Below are 3,577 nucleotides of genomic sequence, written 5' to 3' on the forward strand. Positions count from 1 at the left end.
ATAACGAATAAACTCTCGGCTACAATATGGCCCCGCGACTGGCACGTGGCGTATGTCATGCTCACGACGACTCGGATTATTATTGTTTTATTTATCTATTACTAGACAGTGTTGCGTGTACCACGATTGTTACGTTCGCGCGCTATATATATTTATTTTTTTATTGTTTCCTTCCTCGTTATGAGCGAAGTTTATCGTTAATATTACGTGTCAAGTGCACACACACACACGCCAGAGAAAAATTACTTACGATGCGCAGAATAAATATTTGAGCTCCTTTTGCACAAACGAACAGCAGCAGCAGTTAAAGAGAGAAAATCGAGTTGTTTTATTTAATCATTCAGAAATAAAGTGAGCGCAAGTACTTTTCCCCGATTACACATTAATATCTTCTTGACTGGCGTTTTTCTTGCTACTCACTTTTATATGTATATATTTCAATAACATTGTACCGCACGTACAGAGGGTGAACGATATTATACATATATTGCGTGTGCGCCGCCGCGAGGAGAAACAAAAGACGCGACTGCAGCAAACGGAACTCGTTCTTCAGTTCGCGTATGTTATAAAATATACGGCGCAGGGTTCAATCCAGGTTATAAAAATTTTATCGTTCTGGCCTCGAAACTTTTTCAGTCACGTCGAATCAAAATCAAACTTTTCGTTAAAAAATTACACACAAGTTTACCCAAAAAGTCGTTTACACCATTCGTCAAAAGTAAGTACGATGTTCGCGTTCAAAAATAAGTCACGCGTTTGTTAAACCAACCTTTGTAAAAATTTTTTTACCGTGTACTCTCTCGCGCATTGACAAACGTTAATTATCGTTTAACTTTGCACTGTTGAATAATCATATATATGTAACCTCTTCATATATTTTCCCAGCGATAAATCAGAAAAAAACCGAGCAATAATCATCCGAGTATAGCATAGACTTTTACAAATAAGATAATATTTTCTCGAATCAATTTCAACGCAAATATTTTTTTTTCTTTTTGTCCAAAGCAACGACAAACATGTCGTACGCTCTCTGCTACGCCAGTCCGTGCACGATTCTGTGCGACGCGTGCGAGCCACCTAGACCGAAAAAATGTCCGACTCCGTGTCCACCGCCCAAGGAAAAGTGTCCCATATCATCGCCCAAGGACATAATCATCCACCAGAAGGTGAAGTACGGGCCGGACTTCGTTCCCTGCTGCATGAGGAAGTACGCGCTGCCTTGCAGCAATCACGAAGACTGTCTGGTCTAAGAGAAAAGGAAAGAGTGTGCGTGCGACGAGGAAAAATCGTAAAAACTAAAAATAACCGCAAAAAAATGTAAATAAAGAAGAAGAAACGAGGTAAAAATAAATTAACGACGTGCTGAAAAAAAAAATTAACTAACAACAAATCGCGTTTTGTATCTAATAAGATTTCGAGATATTTCCATTTTGCGCTTCGCATTACATCATGTTATATTTAAAATGTTGGAATCTATTACAAATAGGCGCTTCATTACGGAGTCATTGAATAACAGAATGACGTACACAAGAAAAGATGATGAAGAAAAGGAAGTTTTTCTCTTATCCCTATCGTGGCGGTATTTTTACAGATACAGCATTTTAATCTCGAAACAAACATGCAAACAAAAACTAAGTCTCTTCTAGCAGTTTCTTGTGTATGCATCGAGGCAGTTATAGAAAAACAGAAAATGAAATGATACGATCTCAAAAAGGCCTGTACAAGAAAGCGTCGGTCAACGAACTCGTCGTGTGAAAACTACGCGCATATATAATGCACACAGCACTTAAATGGGGCCATCGGCAGACAGCAGCAGCTTTCAGAAACTTTTTCCTTTTCATCAAAGGAATGAGTTTATTCTAGAAATGCCTGGATGGATAACGTGGATGCTGCTACTCCCGCGGGTGTAACAAAAGATTCGTCGAAATAGAATAAGCTGTATTATATGCGAGGAAGATTCGAATCGGAGAAAAACGACTCGCGGAGTGTGTAACCTCGTTTTTAATACACGCTCGCATGTGCAGAATCTCGTAAGATGTGCTCTTGAACTTGAGCGTAGCGCCGCGTTTAGAACAACGCTCGAGGCGCATAAAGATATAAGTATGCACACGCATACCCCGCGATAAATGGCTCTAATAAACGGGTCTTGAACTATACGATAAGATACGATCTCCTAGCGAGAGCAGCAGCAAACGAGAAAGAGAGAGAGAGAAATGAGGTTGAATTTTGGTACCGAACGCTGTGCGCGCGCGAATATTGCATTCAACTCGTCAATTTCTCTGCGCTCCAGGAAGGTCAAACAAATGTTTTTCTTCGTCTCTTTTCGTCGTTTATAATTAATTAACTTGGCGTGAGCGCACTCCCCGCTGTATTGTCTCTCACCACGTACTCACCTATAGCCGTCTCACTCGCTCTTTCCGAGTGACTGAATGAACAAATTTGATTTCCGATCGGGTTGTTGAATGAGACCACAATCTCGATTACACGTTAATCAGATAAATCTCCGAGTTCACGTTTGATTAACTTGTGCAAATGTACCAGACGTTTCCTTAAAAATATTCGGAAGGTGTCCGATGTGTAATGTACAAGACGTTTTCTCTCTCTCCCTCTCTCTCTTTCTGATTGACAATGAAAAACATTCGCACGAACGAGTTAGAAAATACACGTGATCGCTTTTCTCTCTTTTAGCGCGAAACACGGTCACGAACGGGGCAAAAATGATAAGTTTTCTCGAAAATTTTTATTTGTAAACACTGTAGAGGTATATATATATCTATACGCCGAACGAAAGAAGATCGAAGAAAGAGTCTATTTGTAGGTCAGAAGTATCAACTCGGCGCGCGAGAGAAGAGCTCGATATCTCGGACTCGCTTCGCGGCAGTTTGATGTATATAGTTGTATGTATACACATCGGAGACTAGTTTAATAAGATTTTCTCTTTTCTCGGTCTCTCTCTCTCTCTCGCTCTGGCGAGTGTTACTTGCGCTTTTTTCGGCCTATATTTGGAAAATCATCTGACGCGCGAGCCAAAGGCGTGTATTATAGTATTATAAGCTGCGGCGCAATGAGAGCGTGTCGGAGAGCTATATAGCACCACCAGTAGTAAGTCCATTGACCCCATCTCTCTCTCTCTCTCTCTCTCTCGTCGAACGAAATTTTTCGCTGCATTTCTGCAGCTATTGTCTCTCTCCGCGTTTATTATATGCACGTCGCGGTTATAGTTGCAGTTGGTTTTACGAGCCCAGCAGCGCCTCAGGTGAAACAATATATTTGCAGCGCGGAGTGACGTCCCAATGCAATCAATACGAATTGTTTTTCCAGCTTCGAATTTGTATGCAACGTCGTTCGAGTTCAATATTATCGATAAAAACGATTCGATGTATGCGGGACGATTCAAAGATTTTTTTCGTAAATAGCGGCTCGCTTTTTGGCGCATAATAACGTAGTAGAACGAATAAGATCAGGCGCCAAGCAGAGGCTGTTTATTTTTTCAGGAATTCCGCGCGTGCATCTAGAAATGCGCGCGAGTTAACGAAGCAAAGCGAAGAAAATCAGGGGGAAGCCAAGACTTTTTCCC

The 3,577-nt window shown here is 41.0% G+C and overlaps 1 protein-coding gene across 1 annotated transcript; it reads left to right on the forward strand.

Annotated features, from left to right (window-relative positions):
• Positions 1–590: 590 nt before the first annotated feature.
• Positions 591–1,297, forward strand: LOC111694460 (sperm mitochondrial-associated cysteine-rich protein-like). Its single transcript, XM_023462825.1, has 2 exons — positions 591–718; positions 1,006–1,297. Exon 2 carries the CDS (start codon positions 1,017–1,019, stop codon positions 1,248–1,250), a length of 234 nt encoding a protein of 77 aa, XP_023318593.1. The 5' UTR covers positions 591–718; positions 1,006–1,016; the 3' UTR covers positions 1,251–1,297.
• Positions 1,298–3,577: the final 2,280 nt, after the last annotated feature.

The sequence above is a fragment of the Trichogramma pretiosum genome, unplaced genomic scaffold, assembly GCF_000599845.2.
Source record: "Trichogramma pretiosum strain Unisexual culture from Peru unplaced genomic scaffold, Tpre_2.0 scaffold1, whole genome shotgun sequence".
Taxonomy (NCBI): domain Eukaryota; kingdom Metazoa; phylum Arthropoda; class Insecta; order Hymenoptera; family Trichogrammatidae; genus Trichogramma; species Trichogramma pretiosum.